Here is a 21,718-nt window from a genome sequence, read left to right as displayed (position 1 = left end):
TTAAAAAATCTGTTGTTTCCAGCTACAATAGTCATTTACAACATTAACAATGTCTGCACTGTATTTTTGATCAATTTGATGTTATTTTTATGGACAAAAAACATTACTGCACAAAACCATAAAAAAATGACACATGTAGGATATTCATTTGAAAATAATCCTGCAGCAACAGAAAATGTGAATAGTTAAGTGGATTATTTTTCGTTAGGGCAAATCAAGTCTGACATTTTAGAGAGGCAATTACACACTTCAGAAGCTTTTTTAAACCTTGAATACACTACAAGTTCCTGCTGTGCAGGAAAATTCTCAGCAACAAAAGAGTGATCAAATTAAGATCCTACATCTGTATGTGATCATTAATATAATTTGTGTAATCCGCTACCATTAAATAGTGAACATAAATGATTAACTCCTGTATGTTGAGAGAGCTGTAACCTTAAAGGCATGAGCTTTAGGGGAAAAACACACATTCATTTTGATAACATGACATTTGCCTTGTGTCACATGGGACCATACGCACATATGGGACAGCTGGTGGCTGTTTACATGGAAAGGGCACACTCAATATTGTACCATTGGAAAAAAAAACACACTACCACACATTCATGTAGTATCAGTTCTTTTACTGGCATATATTATAAATATTTTGAATATTTACACTTAGAAAATAGTATATTATTTTCATATATATATTCCAACATGTTGGCATTTCCCCAAAACTGTACAGCTTAATCGCATAATAAACTTATCCTACAAACCTGAGACACTAGAAGAAAAGAAAACAGCAGAGAACTTTTTGAAATGCTTGCTACACAGTAGCAGTTATGTACCAAGTACAACAATGAACATATAGAACCCAGTACAACCTTCAAGTCAACAGAAAACCAACTACACTCTTCACAAAATATGTTTCATAACATTGTAGTATCTCATAATGAACAATATCAACCATCTATGGCTGATCCATAGGCAAAAGAAAATGTTTAACATTTATCATGTGATGTCAACTGGTGAACAAAAGACTGTCATTAACCATACACCATTCTCCTTTATCCACAACAGAAAATCCAGAGGAGTAACAGAGTAAGCACCCCATCCAGTCCAGTGTGCTCCAGTATATATGACCAGCGTTCTCTCAGAGGGGCTCATCATAGGGCACTGCCAGGCAGTGTGTTGGTGATGGACCATTTCTGTCCAGTGCATTTTTGAAGGACCAGCTGGTACCCAAACTCGTTGTCATTGCTGGCCACCAGCTCAAGGCATCGCTTCGATTTCCTGTTCTGAATGGAACCTCCCTGAAAGGAAAAACGGGTAGATCAAATTACAGTGGGATGCGACAGCATCATTGGTGTGCATGTCGTTGATTGCTATGTCACCTTAACCCCACAGTGCTATGAATTAATGGATGGGGTTGATGTGTATAGCTTAACAAGCACCCGCAGCTCTGTTTTGTACTGATTTCCCTTCGGCACCAGCACTGGGGCCTTCCCAGATAGCATCAGCATGCTCACGAAGCAAGAACAACACTATCTACCATTATACTCAGTAGCACTCTCAGTAGGAATGCCACAATTATGTGATAACAGAAGAAGATAACATTAGATGGGAAGAAAACATTTTTCACGCGTCACCTGAGAAAACAACCCTCACACTTACAGGAAGAAACTCAATCTTTGTCACCTAAGGAATCGTGTGCTTCGAAGTGTCTCTCCATCTCATCTCTCTTTCCCATTTGTTAGAGTGGAGAGTCTCTCACATGTACGTGGAGGCCTTAAAGCTTTGTGTTGGACTCAACTGTTGGGACCAGTGTGATGGGAGTCACTGCACAGATCAGATAAGCTCACTATCTCTAACTTCAGGGCCTGGGATCAGAGAATCTCCTCTGTCACCTCTCAGTCAGGAGAACGAAGACTCAAGCTGGAAAGGCAACCGTTTTAAAATGGCCTTTAATTTTGGATCAAGACTAGATGCTCTATGGGAAATAGGAATGAGAGATGAGATGGAGAGACACTTCGAAGCACACGATTCCTTAGGTGACAAAGATTGAGTTTCTTCCTGTAAGTGTGAGGGTTGTTTTCTCAGGTGACGCGTGAAAAAAAAAATCTTCTCATCTTTAAAGAAAGAGGCCAAGGGCATGTTAAGGTTCAGAAATTCAGACCAATACACATCATTAAGATTTGCACTAACCAATTGACAATTAACATAGCTTTTTATGAGGGATTCATCCTTATGTGGAGTCAACAACCACCTCTAAGCAATCTCGTTGTCAACTTGTCATCAATGTTTTGTTGCACATTCAGCATACGGATGATTTGGTCAGGTTAATTAGAAAGTGAATGAATCAAAATGACAAGGAGTCTAGTCGATGTCACTCTGATTCAGGGTATGATAAGTTTTCATTAGAATAGAATAGAATACTGTCTGTTTAGTTAAGAGTGCTTGTCAGGTCTTGCATGCCTAAAAGCTATGGAATGAAACAATTATCTGCTTGAGTGCATTCTGTAAAATACATGGGGGACGGATACAGTTTACATATTCACTAATAGTCTTTCATCAGTAATCAACATCTCCACGTGTAGTAATGGCTGTCAGATGTAGCATGAAATATAACATGGTGGATTCCATATGTTCAACCAAATGAAAGAACCATTAGCCATTAGATACACCTCATTGGCCACATGGTGCATATAGCCTGGAATGAGTCCAAGGAAAACAACATTACCTGCAAATAAGATAAGACAAAGAAAACAAATTGAGCTACACAATGCAGTAGAACCAAAAAGTCCCTATGAACAAAGTTGTACATGTACTTTATGTTATCATTGCTGATGAATTTATTTCAGCTCATCAATTGTTAAGACTATGTATGAAATTGAAGTTGTTTCAAAATGTAAAACAATACATTTGTTTTTCATTCTGTCATTATCATACTTTGCCAGAGGCGCATCCCAAAATATTTACGAGGCATCTACCAAGCAGCTAAAACAGATATTTATTTACAGAAAATATTCATAATTTCATCCTGATTCTATTCATATTTGGAAGATTACCATCTTGCAGCAGGAAGCCAGCCAAGTAACCTCAAGGCTTCGGCATAATGTTCTTAACCTGATGTTTGGGCTATACATGGCTAAATAGCAAACATTTTCTGAGGCAGTTGAATTCCAGTGGGTCACTGAACACTTCAGAACAATTTCACACAATAAAAAATATCAGCATTACTCAGCCTTTCTCTATCTGGGAAGTCAACATCAAAAGATGCTAAAAACCAATAACCATTATAACCTTCAGGGTGCTTAAAAAGCCTGCGTTCTCTCCAGGAGAAGATGCATTACAATACGAGGCCTGAGGTTGAATTCTGTACTGGCAGAAGACCAGTCCTGTTTGCTCCCTGTGCTTGATCCTGTGGGCTGCTGCCAAATCAACATATTGACTTGCTATAGAGAGTGAGCCATTGAGCCAGAATGATAATGGTTCTGGGTTCACAAGCAGCGGTGAAAGGTTAACCAACTCTCCTGTGTTCTTTCATCTAATTGATTATTTTTGAGTTTTTTGAGTGAACAGTTTGGGAGTCTGTGTGTGCATGCATGCATGTGTTTACGTGTTGTGTTACATAAGGAGATATTATGGGCTGTAGTATGGAGACACAGAGGGTTTAGGTGTAAAGAGCCCTGCTTGGGAGACAATCTTAACACGCCGATTAAACACATCTAATTAGCTTTCTGTTCATCCTCAGTGCTTTTACTGACTCGATGACATCACCTTCCCAAGTGCTTCTGGGAAGTGTTTACAGTGTGTAGGCCGACATGAGAGGTAGAAGATACACCATGTAGTAGAAAAGCACAAAGGATAGTAGAAAACAGAAGCACTTGGGAAGGTGATGTCATCGAGTCAGTAAAAGCACTGAGGATGAACAGAAAGCTAATTAGATGTGTTTAATCGGCGTGTTAAGATTGTCTCCCAAGCAGGGCTCTTTACACCTAAACCCTCTGTCTCCATAATACAGCCCACACTACAGCCACCTTAACTGCTGACAAAATCTTTACAAATACAAAACACCCACTTCTTTTCTTCTGCTTCCCAAGATACATAACAATTATTTAACTTGAGGAGAGCATGTTGAATTTCCACTATAAGGCTCTAAAGCGAAGAAAAGTCACAAAATTGTCAGGCACATTCAACCAGAGAGATTCATTGATTGCTGCTCTTCTCCTCCTCTCCACCTCGTAGAATTTAAGTGTGGTAACGCTTAAGCTAGAATGGGAATAGGAACATTCCTCCTCGCTACAGTACTGTACAACCCTATGCTTGAGTTGTATCGATGCATTTCCTTTTGAGGTAAAAAACACATTTCACACTGTCTAGCAGAAATGTGCTCAATAATCCATGGTGTCTGACTCTATTCCTTCTTAAATTATACAATGCTAAACCAAGAAACCACCTACAGAAGAGCCATGTAGATATGTGAAACGTGAGATCAAGCATTTCAACCCTTTTACACTCCAGAGCTACCTATACTTCACCCCTTTTTCTCCCCAATTTCGTAGTATCCAATTGGTAGTTACAGTCTTGTCTCATCGCTGCAACTCCCGTACGGACTCGGGAGATGCGAAGGTCGAGAGCCGTGCGTCCTCCAAAACACAACCCAACCAAGCCGCACTGCTTCTTGACACAAAGCCTGCTTAACCCGGAGGCCAGCCGCACCAATGTGTCGGAGGAAACACCGTACACCTGGAAACACCGTACACCACTGCGATGCAGTGCCTTAGACCGCTGTGCCACTCGGGAGGCGCCAACTAAGAATTTTACACAGTTCCATCAACAATGATCTCCCCAACATAATCAAAGAACAATTGCATTAAGATGTAAAACTGTGCTTGGCAGCATTTCAATAAAAACCTTTGAACGGAACATACAACATGATTTCCTTCTCAGTAAGTTTACAAGGCATCACACTAATGTCAAAGCTATAGAAGCAAATAGGTTGAATCCATAATTGACAATACCTTGACTTTTAGGAGGTTAGTGACAGAGCTTCAACCAAACCCGGCACATGACATACAGTACATACTACTGTATAATATGTTTTCAATGTCTCACTCCTTGTTATCATTTTTTGGAGGGGATACGGTACAGAACCTACAAGTTTCTAACTTGTGCGGGCATCCACTCAAAATAAATAAGTGATCCACCAATGGAGAGAAACATACGTCTTTATCTGAAAACACAATTCCTAGAAGTTGAATTCAAGGTTAGCACCCCACCATTTTGAGTGGATATTTTGAGCGCATACATTATTTATGATGACACTGAACATGATCAGAACGGTTTTAATTGCAACTTCAAAACTGGGTGAAGTGGGTGACGCACTCTTCAGACCATGTTGATGTAGCCCTCATTACAGGCCACTGTGCTCAGTGAGCCAGTCCAATAATGGAGACCGAGAGAGTCATTATGATGCATTTACTGTTGTGGAGAGGTCTGTGGACCGTAAAACTCTGTTATATCTGTGACACTCCTTAATGGAGACCAATCCAACCCCACAGAGCACTGAGCCATAGATTTACGCGAATATTACCCCCTAAAATGTACCCAAGATACCTACCTCCACTGGTGCCACATTTACTAATGATCCATCTCCCTTACAACAAAGTATTAATTTAGATCATTGACTTGCCATTTTCTATCGCTTGCTGTTCTATTTTCAGTGAGCAGTCTGAGTGTGTTGGTCAGGTCTGTATGGTTTCTTACCTGAGTAAATAGCCAGTGGAGCTTCATGCGCTTGGCTGTGGCGTAGCTACACTCGATGAGGCGTGGTCGGATGTTCACATCCACCAGGCACTTGTTGTCATCGTCATCGATGGTGGGACTGAGCACCCCTATATGTAACTGCTGAGTGCTGGTGTAGTACACATTCTGGAATGACAGAAGAGACAGCACATACATAAGCTACTGAGAGCTGGAGGCATTCAAGCATTTCACAAAATGTTGATTTGTTTTAGGCTTTTCACTAGGACTTACTTCACCCATATGGCATGTCTATTCATGCAGCTACCCTCACTGAACTGAAGCACAGGGCAGGAAATGGCATAGTGTGGGAAATGGCTTATTATTTATTGAGAGGAGCGCTCTCCATAAACAATACAAATCAATCAGCTAGCCCAAACACTTCTAATTGCACTCTCTGATGCGGTCCTTCCAGCCCGTATTTTCCAAGGGCACTTGAGTGCCCATATTTAGCTAAAACACCACTGGAAGGAAAAAGCATCTGTTTGAACTGAGCGGAGCAGCAGAGGTAGTTGTGTGTGCTACAGATGGCAGCTGCATCTGTGCTCGGACTCCATCGGCGTGCATATGAGGGATGAGGAGGCTTGTCTGCACATGTGGGGTAGCTAAACATGTTGGGTAGCTAGAACCCTGGGAGAGGCGGGGGAATGTAACAGCTGGAGGGGAGGGAGGACATCACAGCTGGATAGGGGTGGGATAAAGGCGGTAGGGAGCACAGGGTTACATTAGGAGGTGTTTAGTGCTACCTTGTCGTTCGCAAACAGTTGTCATAAATACACTGTGTATGTCACCTTAAACTTACCCCATCAATCATACAGGTAGAATAAATCTCTTTAGAATGACAAGGCTGCCAATGTTTTTGTATTGTATCTTTTTACGTGTCTATTTTCAAAAGGATAAAGCTATGAACATTAACAACTTCATAGTTAAAAACACTATAACGATATGGAAGAAAATAAAACGGATTTTACAAGATCCAAACCAAACAGACCGAGTGCTCACATCCCTATCATTCAATACATTCGCTTACACAGGATCTGTAGTACACAGAGGGACTATGACAAACAAGCCGACTGTCTGGACAAGCTTTTCAGACAGCAGGGTTACCCAGAGGAATGGCTGCATGACGCAAGGGATTATAAAAAAACTATGACCAAGAATGACATCCTCACACCCAAATCACCCCTCCCCCCTGACCAACGAGTTCAGTGTTCCTTCAATACTCCCCACTTGGCAAACAGTTTGACCATATCATAAAAAAACACATCTTGAGGCCTGATTCACAACTGGAAAATACGTTTAAAGAACCCCCGCGAGTCGTCTTCAGACGCCCCCCAACATCAGTCTAATGGTGGTGACGTCTGATCTTCCACCGGTGCCACGTGACACCTTCCTAGACAATGTGCCGGACGGAAGGTAATTACAGATGTGGCCGATGTACCCAGTGGAACTTCACGAACAATGCACACAATGTTCAATCACCCTATCATGGGCAAGGCCATTAAGATTAAGGGCATCATTACGTGTTCCACCAAAAATTTGAGACAAGGATAGCATAACACAGGAGTAAAATCAGGACTCTTGATCAGAGAATCCCTGTGGCTACGGATTTCATGGATTGCTCTCTGAGATACATTGGTATTGAACATGTTAAGACTCTTAGGAGGGGGGAGATACTGATCATCTACTACTAAGAAGAGAATTGTATTGGATTCACTATTTGTCGGCCATGTCTCCTAAAGGTCTAAACCAAGAGTTTGATATCAGACCATTCCATGAATATTGTTGATTTGTCCTGCCATATTGGTCTCAACTTGGTCATTTTGTAAATATATTCGATTTTTTGTAACTACTGATACCAAATTATTAGAGGTACACAAGTTGTTTTTGAAATAGGTCACTAATTATATCTATGGCCACTGCGCGTTCCGCATGTAATGGTCATTTGGGCGGGTATTCCAACAGTTTCCAACGTAATCTAATTACTGTTGCCTAGCTTTGAACTTGGACCCATTTGTATGTATATAATACTTTATGACCATATGCACAGTACTTCTGTGATTAATTATGATTGAATATGCGCAAAAGGGAATATAATTGTTTCCAGATGTATCCATGTGTTATGTGTGTCTGTAAGTTGATGATCATATGTATAAGTTTAAAAAAAAATACGTTTTTAAAAAGGGAAAATTAAATATTATAATAAAAAAGTGTAAACTATCCTCACTATCAGTGGGAGGTAAAGCAGGAAGAAAACAACATCAGTAGTGGTATGAAATGAAAACGGATTCTAAAAGGAGTAACAGCACTGTAACCCGACAACTATTCAACAGAGACATCTGAACAGATTTCTAACATTAATGAGTTCTTAAATTAGCCTGCTCTCGGGATGTGAGATTGGGTGTTACAGTATGTTTTCTCTGGAGTTATCTGTTAAGAAAAGTGTGCAAGGCATCTTGGGAAAGATCAGCTCCGACTGGCTTTCTTTCTTGTAAGAGATCACAGGAGATTCCTCCAGAGCTTTAATTTGTAAACCAGCGTAAACATCAATACAGGTGCAATGAGTGTGAATGGTTTACCATGGAGATGTTTGAATAGGCAAGGATGACAGTGGATGCAACTTTTTGCTTCACTTTCAAGGATTAAACCACTTTTTACTTCACATCTGGCTAAAAGATTACTGTAGCTCTGTTGGCATAACTTTTATAAATAACGTTGACACCTTTTGGAAACAGAAGATACTCTACAGGAATGATGGAGTCCATCTAAATCATGTTGGTACTTGGATCCTGTCCTCCCATTTCAAGGCTGTGTTGAGACAATGACATACCGGTGACCCAAGCCCTGCTCAGATAATCCCTACCATTGTGATGCTGAGTTGTCGTCGTGCTGCTACAAATGTACAGTTTCACAGGAGAGTTATCAGTCATAATGTAAGTAACCTCATTTATGTTCCTCTAACTCCCTTGAATGCCTCTGTCAATCCGACAGCTATTGTCAGCAGTAATCATGCGCCTAAACGAACCTGAGTTATGCTGTAAGCACTGATACGGTTTGCCCTAGTAGGAAGCCCACTGGGAGTAGTTCACCTTGCACTATCAGCTCAAATATAAACATCACTGTCATGTCTACCTCTGATAAGCCTCCCAGTAAAGCAATAAAAACAATAACGCAACACAGAAAGGTGCTGAAAATAGCCCACATTACCATACTGTATGTAGCCAAAGAAACAAGGTTGATGAAATCAATACCTTGCTAGTAACAGATAACATTCAGGATCTCTGAATCACACTTAGATAATTATTTGATGATACAGTGGTAGCAATACATAGCTATAAAATCTACAGAAGAGACAGGAATACCAATGGGGGAGGTGTTGCTGTTTATATTTAGAGTCATATTCCTTTAAAACCTAGAAAGAATCTCATGTCAAATGCTGTTGAAGTAATATGGCTACAGGTTCACTTGCCTCACCTAATGCCTATTCTTGTGGGAAGTTTCTATAGACCACTAAGTGCTAATCGTCAGTATCTGTATAATATGTGTGAAATGCTTGATGATGTGTGTGATATCAACAGAAAGATATATTTTCTGAGTAACCTAAATATTTGACATCAAGCTGTCAAATGAAAATAAAAGCTTCAAACTAACCAGTGCCTGCAACCTGGTTCAGGTTATCAGTCAACCTACCAGGGTATTTACAGAAATCTGCTCTAAATGGAATGTAGTGATCATACAGTAGTAGGCATATCTAAGAAAACCAAAGTGTGAGCCTAATATAGCGTTTAAGAGATCATATAAGAGGTTGTGTACTGATTCCTATGTTGAAGATGTAAATAATATTTACTGGTCTGTGGTTTTTAATGAGGAGCAACCAGACACTGAACTTTAATAATTTATGAAATTGCTTATTCCATTTACTAATAAGCCTGCACCCATTAAGAAATGACTGTAAAAACTGCACTCAAAGAGCTGTATAAGGCCAAAAGCAAACAAGAAAATGCTCATCCAGAAGCGGCTCTTCTAGTGTCCGGGGACTTTAATGCAGGCAAACTTAAATCCGTTTTACCTCATTTCTACCAGCATGCCACATGTGCAACTAGAGGGGTAAAAAAACTATAGACCTCCTTTACTCCACACACAGAGACCCATACAAAACTCTCCCTCGCCCTCCATTTGGCAAATCTGATCATAATTATATCCTCCTGCTTACAAGCAAAAACTAAAGCAGGGAGTACCAGTGACTCAATACGGAAGTGGTCAGATGACGCGGATGCTACACTACAGGACTGTTTTGCTAGCACAGACTGGAATATGTCCCGGTATTCATCCAATGACATTGAGGAGTATACCACCTCAGTCACCAGCTTCATCAATAAGTGCATCGACAACATCATCCCCACAGTGACCGTACGTACATATCCCAACCAGAAGCCATGGATTACAGGCAATATCCGCACCGAGCTAAAGGCTAGAGCTGCCGCTTCCAAGGAGTGGCACACTAATCGGGACACTTATGAGAAATTACGCTATGCCATCAGACGAAACGTCAAACAGGCAAAGCGTCAATACAGGACTAAGATTGAATCGTACTAAAACCGGCTCTGATGCTCGTCGGATGTGGCAGGGCTTGCAACCTATTACGGACTACAAAGGGAAACCCAGTCATGAGCTTCCCAGTGACTCGAGCCAACGGGCTAAATGCCTTTTATGCTCGCATCAAGGCAAGTAACACTGAGCATGCATGAGAGCACCAGCTGTACACACCTCCAAGCTGTGTAAGGGCTATTTGACCAAGAAGGGGAGTGATGGAGTGCTGTATCAGATGAGCTGGCCTCCACAATCACCCGACCGCAACCCAATTGAGATGGTTTGGGATGAGTTGGGCTGTAGAATCAACAAGTCCTCAGCATGTGGAAACTCCTTCAAGACAGTTGGAAAAGCATTCCAGGTGAAGCTGGTTGAGAGAATGCCAAGAGTGTTCAAAGCTGTCATCAAGGCAAAGGATGGCTACTTTGAAGAATCTAAAATCTAAAATATATTTTGATTTGTTGAACACTTTTCTTGTAACTACATGATTCCATATGTGTTATTTCATAGTTTTGATGTCTTCACTATTATTCTACAATGTAGAAAATAGTACAAATAAAGAAAAACCTTTAATGAGTAGCTGTGTCCAAAATGTTGACTGGTACTGTATGTGTTATGGCTTTACATCATCTTTAATTAAAGCCTCTCCCACATAGTCCAGGTAGAGTCGCGAATACCCCAGGGCAGCTGTCTAGGCCACTTACCTTTTTCTATTTTCACTAATGACCTGCCACTGGCACTGAGTAAAGCCTGTGTGTCTGTTTATGCTGATGACTGAACATTATACATGTCAGATACCACAGCAAGTGAAATCACTGCAACACTTAAAGAGCTGCAGCCAGTTTTAGAATGGGTGGCAAGTAATATGCTAGTCATAAATATTTCCAAAACTAAAAGCATTGTATTTGGGACAAATCATTGACTAAACCCTAAACCTCAACTATATATTGTAATGAATAATGTGGAAATTGAGTAAGTTGAGGAGTCATGGTCAACTGCCATGGTCAAAACATATTGATGCAATGGTAGCTAAGATGGGGAGAGGTCTGTGCTGCTCTGCTTTCTTGATATTGCTATCAACAAAACAAGTCCTACAGGCCCTAGTTTTATCGCACCTGGACTACTGCCCAGTCATATAGGCAAGTTCCACAAAGAGGGAAATAGGCAAATTACAGTTGGCCCGCAACAGAGCAGCACGGCTGGCCCTTTCGTGTTCACAGAGAGCTAACATCAATGACATGCATGTCAATCTCTCCTGGCTCAATGTAGTGGAGAGATTGACTGCATCACTACTTGTCTTTGTGAGAGGTATTGACATGTTGAAAGCACCAAGCTGTCTGTTTAAACGACTAGCACATAGCTCAGACACCCATACATACCCCACAAGAAATGCAACCAAGGGTCTCTTCACAGTCCCCAAGTCCAGAACAGACTCTATAGAGTCATAACTACATGGAACTCTATTCCACATCAAGTAACTCAAGCGAGTAGTAAAATCCTATTTTAAATGGATAAAACTAACACATGCACTCTACACATGTACAATGTAATGTTGTAATTATGTTGTATTGTGGTATTATACATTTTGTATTGTAGATATGTAGTGTTAGAGTAGTGGTGTAATAATGTGCTGTATGATGTACTGTTTTTTTGTGTGATGTAACTGCTTTAATCTTGTTTGGATCCCATTGGCTCACAGCAAAAACGTTACCTTATTCAAACAAATGTTTTGTCGTCTGTTTTAGTCAAGTACAAAACTACATTTAAGAAAAGTACATGTCTAAAGATGACTTTTCAATATTGCCTGCTCTCTAGTGTTCTCATTACTTAGAAAAACACATTATAAGGCTTCCCTCCATCCCCTTTTTATGACAGTGCTAGCAGCCACTAGTGCTAGCTAGCTAGTTACCAATGACCGAAACATTAACCTAGCCAAGACCAACAATACAAAGAAATAGACTATACAGCTAGCTATAAGTAGTGAGTGGAGTTACAAACAGACTGTACTTAACAAGTTAAAGGTTTTTTTACACACATAGCTACGTGTAGCCTATTTGGACACCATGTCCCTACATTTCCCACTCTGAATAGCCTGAGTCCACAGGGCTCTTCTCGCAGGCTCTATTTCCCTACGTGGGAACATTGCGAACCGTAGGTTGTGATTTTTGACCTGGCTACATGTACATTGAGAAATGAAGAAGCTTTTCAGCATGTTTTGTTATTTCTGTATTAAAAAAAATATATTAAAAAAAAATTGATGATGAAGTTGCCTCTCTTACAATTGGGGTCAATAGAAAATAATGTGATCGAGGGGAATATTCCTTATTATTATTATGTGAATACCAACTGGGACTATAGGGATCCTTACAAAATACAAATACTAGTCAGGATCACATAAAACTCTCTAGGCATTGTTCTTAGCCCAGGGCTAGCTAAGCCACATGCTAGACTGGCCCTGGGCTAGCTTAGCCTGTGTTCACACAAGCATTTGTTAACCCTGGGCTAAGCTTGAGCCCCGGGCTAAGGATTCACACTTGTATTCCAAAGCCCTGGGCTAACGGAAAAACAGAACATGCAACCAACATTATCTATGACACGTGACCAATATTATAAGCAATAAGACATTTATTAGCACATGATTTCCTCTTGCTCCTTGTCAAGCATTTGATTTCCAACAGTGATGGTTTGAATAAACCTTGCTGTCTGCCCGTCTAACCTAGGAAACAATGTTATACTTTTGAAATTCGATCTTGCCCCTGTAGGTCTACAGACCTAAGTGGAGTCCTGCTGTGCACGAAAAAAAATACAAAATAAAAAGAAATCAATATAACTTTTCTGATTCAGGCCAAATTATGCAACAATATTATTATCATGAATATATCCAATTAAATGTCAATACAAAACCTGCAAAAAAAACAAAAATAATTTAGCATTTGCTGCCCTTCCAGCTGTAGAGTTTGTAGCTTTAGTTGGCTAAGTGAGAAGACATTAGCCAGCCTGCATAGCAACCATTTTTTTAGGCATAGCAACCAAGTATTTTGTTTTTTGTGCTCAGATGGAGGGTTTAAATAGTATGAATTTACTAAATGATGTGCAGAATGCATTAGAGGCATCATCACAAGAATATGTCAATTAAGTGACATTGCAGATTTTGTGATTGGACAGTGAGCATTCAAATCAAATCAAATTTTATTTGTCACATACACATGGTTAGCAGATGTTAATGCGAGTGTAGCGAAATGCTTGTGCTTATAGTTCCGACAATGCAGTAATAACTAACAAGTAATCTAACTAACAATTCCAAAACTACTGTCTTGTACACAGTGTAAGGGGATAAAGAATATGTACATAAGGATATATGAATGAGTGATGGTACAGAGCAGCATAGGCAAGATACAGTAGATGGTATCGAGTACATATGAGATGAGTATGTAAACAAAGTGGCATAGTTAAAGTGGCTAGTGATACATGTATTACATAAGGATACAGTCGATGATATAGAGTACAGTATATACGTATGCATATGAGATGAATAATGTAGGGTAAGTAACATTATATAAGGTAGCATTGTTTAAAGTGGCTAGTGATACATTTACATCATTTCCCATCAATTCCCATTATTAAAGTGGCTGGAGTTGAGTCAGTGTCAGTGTGTTGGCAGCAGCCACTCAATGTTAGTGGTGGCTGTTTAACAGTCTGATGGCCTTGAGATAGAAGCTGTTTTTCAGTCTCTCGGTCCCAGCTTTGATGCACCTGTACTGACCTCGCCTTCTGGATGATAGCGGGGTGAACAGGCAGTGGCTCGGGTGGTTGATGTCCTTGATGATCTTTATGGCCTTCCTGTGACATCGGGTGGTGTAGGTGTCCTGGAGGGCAGGTAGTTTGCCCCCGGTGATGCGTTGTGCAGACCTCACTACCCTCTGGAGAGCCTTACGGTTGAGGGCGGAGCAGTTGCCGTACCAGGCGGTGATACAGCCCGCCAGGATGCTCTCGATTGTGCATCTGTAGAAGTTTGTGAGTGCTTTTGGTGACAAGCCAAATTTCTTCAGCCTCCTGAGGTTGAAGAGGCGCTGCTGCGCCTTCTTCACAATGCTGTCTGTGTGAGTGGACCAATTCAGTTTGTCTGTGATGTGTATGCCGAGGAACTTAAAACTTGCTACCCTCTCCACTACTGTTCCATCGATGTGGATAGGGGGGTGTTCCCTCTGCTGTTTCCTGAAGTCCACAATCATCTCCTTAGTTTTGTTGACGTTGAGTGTGAGGTTATTTTCCTGACACCACACTCCGAGGGCCCTCACCTCCTCCCTGTAGGCCGTCTCGTCGTTGTTGGTAATCAAGCCTACCACTGTTGTGTCGTCCGCAAACTTGATGATTGAGTTGGAGGCGTGCGTGGCCACGCAGTCGTGGGTGAACAGGGAGAACAGGAGAGGGCTCAGAACGCACCCTTGTGGGGCCCCAGTGTTGAGGATCAGCGGGGAGGAGATGTTGTTGCCTACCCTCACCACCTGGGCGCGGCCCGTCAGGAAGTCCAGTACCCAGTTGCACAGGGCGGGGTCGAGACCCAGGGTCTCGAGCTTGATGACGAGCTTGGAGGGTACTATGGTGTTGAATGCCGAGCTGTAGTCAATGAACAGCATTCTCACATAGGTATTCCTCTTGTCCAGATGGGTTAGGGCAGTGTGCTGTGTGGTTGAGATTGCATCGTCTGTGGACCTATTTGGGCGGTAAGCAAATTGGAGTGGGTCTAGGGTGTCAGGTAGGGTGGAGGTGATATGGTCCTTGACTAGTCTCTCAAAGCACTTCATGATGACGGAAGTGAGTGCTACGGGGCGGTAGTCGTTTAGCTCAGTTACCTTAGCTTTCTTGGGAACAGGAACAATGGTGGCCCTCTTGAAGCATGTGGGAACAGCAGACTGGTATAGGGATTGATTGAATATGTCTGTAAACACACCGGCCAGCTGGTCTGCGCATGCTCTGAGGGCGCGGCTGGGGATGCCGTCTGGGCCTGCAGCCTTGCGAGGGTTAACACGTTTAAATGTTTTCGTTGCAGGCCGTGTCAGTGGCACTGTATTGTCCTCAAAGCGGGCAAAAAAGTTATTTAGTCTGCCTGGGAGCAGGACATCCTGGTCCGTGACTGGGCTGGATTTCTTCCTGTAGTCCGTGATTGACTGTAGACCCTGCCACATGCCTCTTGTGTCTGAGCCGTTGAATTGAGATTCTACTTTGTCTCTGTACTGACGCTTAGCTTGTTTGATAGCCTTGCGGAGGGAATAGCTGCACTGTTTGTATTCGGTCATGTTACCAGACACCTTGCCCTGATTAAAAGCAGTGGTTCGCGCTTTCAGTTTCACGCGAATTCTGCCATCAATCCACGGTTTCTGGTTAGGGAATGTTTTAATCGTTGCTATGGGAACGACATCTTCAACGCACGTTCTAATGAACTCGCACACCGAATCAGCGTATTCGTCAATGTTGTTGTCTGACGCAATACGAAACATGTCCCAGTCCACGTGGTGGAAGCAGTCTTGGAGTGTGGAGTCAGCTTGGTCGGACCAGCGTTGGACAGACCTCAGCGTGGGAGCCTCTTGTTTTAGTTTCTGTCTGTAGGCAGGGATCAACAAAATGGAGTCGTGGTCAGCTTTTCCGAAAGGGGGGCGGGGCAGGGCCTTATATGCGTCGCGGAAGTTAGAGTAACAATGATCCAAGGTCTTTCCACCCCTGGTTGCGCAATCGATATGCTGTTAAAATTTAGGGAGTCTTGTTTTCAGATTAGCCTTGTTAAAATCCCCAGCTACAATGAATGCAGCCTCCGGATAAATGGTTTCCAGTTTGCAAAGAGTCAAATAAAGTTCATTCAGAGCCATCGATGTGTCTGCTTGGGGGGGGGATATATACGGCTGTGATTATAATCGAAGAGAATTCTCTTGGTAGATAATGCGGTCTACATTTGATTGTGAGGAATTCTAAATCAGGTGAACAGAAGGATTTGAGTTCCTGTATGTTTCTTTCATCACACCATGTCACGTTAGCCATAAGGCATACGCCCCCGCCCCTCTTTTTACCAGAAAGATGTTTGTTTCTGTCTGCGCGATGCGTGGAGAAACCCGTTGGCTGCACCGCCTCGGATAGCGTCTCTCCAGTGAGCCACGTTTCCGTGAAGCAAAGAACGTTACAGTCTCTGATGTCCCTCTGGAATGCTACCCTTGCTCGGATTTCATCAACCTTGTTGTCAAGAGACTGGACATTGGCAAGAAGAATGCTAGGGAGTGGTGCACGGTGTGCCCGTCTCCGGAGTCTGACCAGAAGACCGCCTCGTTTCCCTCTTTTTCTGAGTCGTTTTTTTGGGTCGCTGCATGGGATCCACTCCGTTGTCCTGTTTGTAAGGCAGAACACAGGATCCGCGTCGCGAAAAATATATTCTTGGTCGTACTGATGGTGAGTTGACGCTGATCTTATATTCAGTACTTCTTCTCGACTGTATGTAATGAAACCTAAGATGACCTGGGGTACTAATGTAAGAAAAAACAAAAAACTGCATAGTTTCCTAGGAACGCGAAGCGAGGCGGCCATCTCTGTCGGCGCCGGAAGTGCATTGTTCTTGACCCTGTTTCACACTGGCTATTTTGGCACTGTGTTTTCTTGGGCTAGCCCCGAAAAGTCAATGCTAACCCTAAATGACTGAGCAGGGCCAGCTAGGCCTGGGCTAAGGTTGGTGCTAGCCCACTTTAGGAAGCCCGGGCTAAAATCTCACCTTCTGCAAACTTGAGAGAAGTCTATTCAGAAACAATAGAACCAAATCTCTAAAAAGAAATGACTGCTGTGCATATTTATGGCCGAAAAATTAGGTAGCCGTTGTAGAAAGTTATTTTAGTTTCCATTTTGGTTTTGGCTTAACATTTACATAGTCCAAGGTATTTCAGTTTTCAAAACATTATGGAAATTGTTAGAGAAGGTGAGGCTGATAGTGCAGAGGCAGCAGTTGTGCTGAGATAGGACTGTATCAGGCTGCCAGCCTGACCCAGATAGAAACAGTGTCAGGGGATGCTCTCCATCTCAACAGCACTGTAGTGACTTCCTGGAATTATCTACTAATGCCTGTCTGGAAACCGGGAAAGTATACCTTTTATAAAAAACTATTGGATTCCGTTTTTTCTCTCTCTCTCTCTCTCTCGCTCTCTCTCTCTCTCTCTGATGATAACGAATACAAACACAAAGTGAAGAAAGAGACAAGTTTTGTCTAATCTCTGAGGAAGCTTCCTGTAAGTTTACTCCTTCCTGCAGACTTGTCACTTTTGAAGTAGAAACTATCTACAAATGGATTCCACTTTGCATTCTGTCAATACAACACAAATGCAGCTTAGGCTGAAGTTCAGAAACATAAAGCCCATGGTGGATGGGGGCCCTTGGCAGCGAGGTGAATGATAAGTGGAGTCCTGCTGGTCAGCTGGTAGATCATGACGGCTGCTGCCATTACCAAGCCATAAAAGCGACGGGTCGTACTGTAGCAGAGTCGTGGACTGCACTTCATTGATAAGCCTCATGCAAGATAAGAAAGGGTCAAAAGGAGGGATAAGAAAAGGCGGACTATACACGTGGGAGATTTGACACAGAGACAGAAATGATGTAGCAGCGATGTGGGCTGAAGAGGGCTCGAGGGGGTTCTAACCTGAGGTGTCATCCCATGACAGAGGTACAGGATGGGGACGTTGTCGGTGTCCGGCCCCTGGTCCAGACACAGGTCACTCTTCAGAGAGTTCTTCAGCTGAGGGAAGAAATGATCACAAAGGGAGTCATCATTTTATATGTCACTCAATCGGCTAGTTCAGGGAGAGGTTAGCTGTGTGACAGAGAATCAATGAGACCTTGAATTGATTATATTCCCACCTATCACAACGCCCTATTTAATCAAACCAGAGAAAAGGTTTCTGGTATAACTTCAAAACAACACATGGAGGGAACACTTTCTGTTCTTTGCAGAACAACATGACATAAAACATAAATGGGATTTTTAATTCAAACATGAAGCCTTGTGTTTGCACAGTTATTTCAATCTGTAGCAGCATTTATTTTAAAGATCTAATCAACAAGTTTGTGTGAGGAGAGGGGAGGTACTCTGGAGACTGGGATTGGTGGCTGGGAGGATTAAGATGTGTTTGCCTTGCTGTCCGTGAGGACAGGATTAGGTACGGATATGACATTACAAGGACAGAGCCAGAGACTGTGCCTGTCAACTCCCCACTGGCACAGGAAATGTCTCATTCTGTCTGCTGATCATTAAAAAGCCAGGCAGGGAGTGAACATGATGGAATAAAGTCTAAGACAACGTATAAAAAAATTCACTGAGGTTCCATGAAATGAAAAAAATTATAACGTGCAAGGTTCATGTATGAGTGAATACAACCTGGAGCTGCTTGTCAGTGTGGTGTGTAGCATAACCTTTGACCTCAAATGCTGTGCTGAACACTGGATTCTGGATAACGAATTCTCTGACAAAAATGATTGACAAGTTCATGAAATGCACCTAGCAAATGCAGTGTAATGAGGATATGCTATTTTCGAACCCACTTACTCCTTGAATTAATTTTAATAAGGCTGACCTATTTTCCTCTCTGTATCTTTCTACCTTTCATAATAAATGGAAATACAGAGAAGGAAACCAACCATAAAATGAAGACTGTACTCCAATGAGACCACTTTTTGGGTGTGTCACTGTAGATTCAGGCATATTGCACTGATGTACTGTGGCCACACAGAAATAAAACTGTTTGTGTTGAACATGAATTGCTAATATAAATACTGCCAGCGTGCCCTCATGGCCAGAATACAAATTCAGAAACTTTTGTCTAGCATTGCTGAGAATTCCATTTGCCACACAGGCAGATCTCTGTGAGAGGAGGTGATATAAAACAAGCTCTGCTCACCAGCCCCACCACTGCACAACAATATGTGCATACTCAATGGTATACCCTCATGAATACACAATTCACTGTTTCTTACACGACAGTGCACAATGCTCTGTTCGTGTGTGCATAGACTACACAATAGACAACCTTTTATATACTATGTATACCAAACAATATTGAGTTGTGTGTACCCCCCCTTGCCCTCAGAACAGCCTAAATTTGTCGGGGCATGGACTCTACAAGGTGTATAAAGCGTTCCACAGGGATGCTGGCCCATGTTGATTCCAATGCTTAACACAGTTGTGTCAAGTTGGCTGGATGTCCTTTGGGTGGTTGACCATTCTTGATACACACAGGAAACTATTGAGCGTCAAAAACCCAGCAGCGTTTCAGTTCTTGACACAAACCGGTGCGCCTGGCACCTACTACCATACCCCGTTCAAAGGCACTTAAATATTTTGTCTTGCCCATTCATCCTCTGAATGGCACACATACACAATCTGTCCCAATTGTCTCAAGGCTTAAAAATAATTCTTTAACCTGTCTCATCCTGTTCATCTGCACTGATTGAAGTGGATTTAACAAGTAATATCAATAAGGGATCATAGCTTTCGCCTGGATTCACCTGGTCAGTCCATGTAATGGAAAGAGGCTTCTGTTTTCGCCCAGAGTCTGAGTTCCTGCACCTTTTCCACATCATGTACAAGCTTTAGCGTGCCAACACTGGCAGTGCACACAAAGACTGAGGCTATGGTAGGCATGTCTACATGTTTCAGAGCCAAACTGCCACAGAAATGCATCTCTCTGTGAAATGAATGTATTCCTAACTGCAGTCATCCAAATCGTAACTCAATGGATGATTATTTGTTCAGGCATGGACCGCATGGTTTGTTCTGTGGAGACTTTACTTGACATCGCATTTCCATGTTTGCAGAGGGCATGTTGCTTACCACTCCATATGCAATGGTGTCTGTGTACATCCTCATCTCTGGGTAGATGTTGACCAGGTACCACCGAAACGTCTTACAGTGGAGCCTCTTCCTCAGGGCCTTCCTCTCAGAGATATCTCCAATGTCTATTCCTGAGTCCTGCACACACACACACACACACACACACACATGCAAACACAGAGCTAAACAGTTCGGCAGTGATTGCTGTAAAGATACAAATGAATAAACGTATCGTGCATAGGAAAGGACATATGTGCCAAGCTCTTAGGTGGAAAAAGGAATCAGATTCCCAGTTTCCCTGATTTCAGAGAGGCAAGACTCACTGAGGAATAGTTAAGTCCGTTTCAATGTGACATAACTCCTGCGAGCCCTTCATGTTCCCTGTATAAAGAACCGCAGGACTAAGTGACTGACTTCAACATCATCTGCCATTTCCTCTGAGTCCTCACGCTGCCACAGTCACACTCTGGTCCAGACTTCCTTCTGCAGCAAGCTGCCGCTCCTGTCCACTCTACCCTAATTATCTTAATTGCTGCCTCGCTGACAAACTTAAAAGCTGAAGCAGACCTGATAGATCCAACATCAACTGCAATGGAGGCAACTTGCAGCCGACTGAGATACGATAAATGGACTGACGAGAGTCTAATAGACAAAACAGCAACAGCTGTGACTTGAAATAAAGTAGGTTTCTAATACGTTTGGACAAAATAAATTCACGAGACTAATCCTGAGACCAAATTTCCCTCCAAGCTTGTTGAGTAGAATTGCAGAACTCAGTTTATCGATATCAATTTAGAGATTTGCCTGCTGATGCTCATCTATTTGAAAGGAGTTTTTACATAATTCTGAGTATTGAGTGCAAACAGGAAAACTATTAAGCATCTAATCAACTCAGCCTTTGTTCAAAGAAACACCAGGCATCCCTGCAAATGTACTACAACATCTATATGTTACACAGTTGAAGTCAGAAGTTTACATACACCTTAGCCAAATACATTTAAACTCAGTTTTTCACAATTCCTGACATTTAATCCGGGTAAAAAAAATGCCCTGTCTTAGGTCAGTTAGGATCACCACTTTATTTTCTGAATGTTTCATGTCAGAATAATAGTAGAGAGAATTATATTTCATTTTTATTTCTTTCATGACATTCCCAGTGGGTCAGAAGTTTACATATACTCAATTAGTATTTGGTAGCATTGCCTTTAAATTGTTTAACTAGGGTCAAACGTTTTGGGTAGCCTTCCACAAGCTTCCCACAATAAGTTGGGTGAATTTTGGCCCATTCCTCCCAACAGAACTGGTGTAACTGAGTCAGGTTTGTAGGCCTCCTTGCTGACACACACTTTTTCAGTTCTGCCCACAAATTTTCTGTAGGGTTGAGGTCAGGGCTTTGTGATGGCCACTCCAATACCTTGACGTTATTGTCCTTAAGCCATTTTGCCATAACTTCGGAATTATGCTTAGGGTCATTGTCCATTTGGAAGA

The 21,718-nt window shown here is 42.1% G+C and overlaps 1 protein-coding gene across 1 annotated transcript in view; it reads right to left on the bottom strand.

The window, feature by feature from the left end:
- Positions 1 to 602: 602 nt before the first annotated feature.
- LOC139384960 (polypeptide N-acetylgalactosaminyltransferase 18-like) overlaps positions 603 to 21,718 on the bottom strand; it is a 91,246-nt gene continuing 70,130 nt past the window's right edge. Inside the window, exons 8-11 of the mRNA XM_071129908.1 lie at positions 20,231 to 20,368; positions 18,044 to 18,139; positions 5,752 to 5,916; positions 603 to 1,295 (exon numbers count right to left, since the gene is read on the bottom strand). Coding sequence (XP_070986009.1) covers positions 1,149 to 1,295; positions 5,752 to 5,916; positions 18,044 to 18,139; positions 20,231 to 20,368 — 546 coding nt within the window. The 3' untranslated portion in view covers positions 603 to 1,148. The remainder of the gene's footprint in view (positions 1,296 to 5,751; positions 5,917 to 18,043; positions 18,140 to 20,230; positions 20,369 to 21,718) is intronic.

The sequence above is a fragment of the Oncorhynchus clarkii genome, chromosome 26, assembly GCF_045791955.1.
Source record: "Oncorhynchus clarkii lewisi isolate Uvic-CL-2024 chromosome 26, UVic_Ocla_1.0, whole genome shotgun sequence".
Classification (NCBI taxonomy): domain Eukaryota; kingdom Metazoa; phylum Chordata; class Actinopteri; order Salmoniformes; family Salmonidae; genus Oncorhynchus; species Oncorhynchus clarkii.
Note: the sequence above shows the minus strand (reverse complement) of the source record. Positions and strands in the feature narration are given on the sequence as shown.